This window comes from Grammomys surdaster, unplaced genomic scaffold, assembly GCF_004785775.1.
Source record: "Grammomys surdaster isolate TR1022 unplaced genomic scaffold, NIH_TR_1.0 125284, whole genome shotgun sequence".
In the NCBI taxonomy this organism is placed as follows: domain Eukaryota; kingdom Metazoa; phylum Chordata; class Mammalia; order Rodentia; family Muridae; genus Grammomys; species Grammomys surdaster.
Window position 1 is genome coordinate 361,105 of NW_021620163.1, and position 1,664 is coordinate 362,768.

General features: G+C 37.0%; 1 protein-coding gene across 1 annotated transcript; it reads right to left on the reverse strand.

Annotated features, from left to right (window-relative positions):
* Positions 1 to 201: 201 nt before the first annotated feature.
* On the reverse strand, positions 202 to 1,158 carry LOC114637375 (olfactory receptor 4S2). The gene has a single exon (XM_028785603.1). The coding sequence runs from the start codon at positions 1,156 to 1,158 to the stop codon at positions 202 to 204; it is 957 nt and encodes a 318-aa protein (XP_028641436.1).
* Between the last annotated feature and the right edge of the window lie 506 nt (positions 1,159 to 1,664).

Below are 1,664 nucleotides of genomic sequence, written 5' to 3' on the forward strand. Positions count from 1 at the left end.
TGAGCATTCTTATGACTAATTAAATTTCTTTATCACTCAAATTTCAGAAAATGACTGGAACATCAATTATTATTGTATTGTCATGATTATTATATCTTACTTCTGTGTAATATACTGCCCCATTATTTTTCTTCTGAATCCTCTGATGTTGCTGTTATTGTTTCTCTAAACAATGGCATCACGGCTAGAGAAATTTTTCTGCTATTTCCAAGTAGTTTCCAAGGAAATCTTTCTAGCCCACAGTTTTCTCATTGCATTCTTTACTTCTGCATTTCTTAGAGTGTAAATCAGAGGATTCAGCATTGGAGTGATAATGGTATAAAATACAGCTACCATCTTGTCCTCAGAGAAGGTAGTGTCAGGCCGCATATACATGAAAGTACAGGGACCAAAAAAAATGATGACAACAGCAATGTGAGAACCACAAGTGGAGAGAGCTTTTCGCCTGCCTTCCGATGACTGCTTTCTCAGAGACATGAGAATGACTGTATATGAGATCAGTAAGATGACAAAACTTCCCAGTGCAATGGTACCACTGTTAGCTGTCACAACAACACCAACAATGTAGGTGTCGGTGCAAGCAAGTTTCAGCACAGGGTGTACATCACAGAAATAGTGATCAATCTCATTGGGTCCACAAAAGGGGAGCGGGACCACTAGAGCCACTTGGATAACAGAATGTAAGAACCCACCGATCCATGTTCCCAGCAACATCTTATTGCATCTCTCCCGGTCCATAATAGTCATATAGTGGAGAGGTTTACAGATGGCCACATATCTATCATAGGCCATGACAGTAAGAATGAAGATTTCAGTGCAACCAAAGAAATGAACCCCAAAGAGTTGTAACATGCACCCCACATAGGATATAGTCTTTTTCTTCACTAACAGGTCAACAATCATCTTGGGTGCTGTGACTGAGGAATAGCAAATGTCCACAAAAGAGAGAAAGTTGAGAAAAAAATACATGGGAGACTTGAAAAGGTTGCCAATGCAAACTGTTAACATGATGAGGAGGTTTCCTAGCAAAATGACCATATAAAAGAAGGAAAACACCACAAAGCATACTTCTTCAACCTTTGGGTTCTGGGAAAGACCCCAGAAAATGAATTCAGTGACGTTGTTTACTTCTTCCATGGAATAAGTTCTTGAGGCCATATTCACAAAAGAATATTATATTATCTGAAGGATAAGTAAAAAGACCACCAATATTCATTACTATTTTAAAACAAATTAATTATAGTGGCTGCTGATTGAAGTGATCACTTACATTTTTTATATTTAGGTTTCATTTTAAGTCCATTTATTTTGAACAACTTACCTCAGTGTTATATTCCTCTGATATTTTAGTTCAGGTGAGAAATAAAGTCCAAAGACACAGACTAATTTTTGAAGTCTCATGTGACATTTGAAGAGCCATCTCTCCTCTACTTTTTAAGGTTCATACATCAGCTTCTAAATGTACTTTTCTCTTATTTTGTGTTTGATTTCTATCACATTTCAAACAGACTTTGCTGCTTGAAGCTATGGTAATATTTATGTAGCAGAAATGCTTACTGCATCTTCATAAAGAAATATGAATGTTTGCTCAGATTTGCCCCCACTTCATACTGCCTATTCTGGATGTCACATCTACTCAGAATTATCAAGTTGCACAGTTCCAG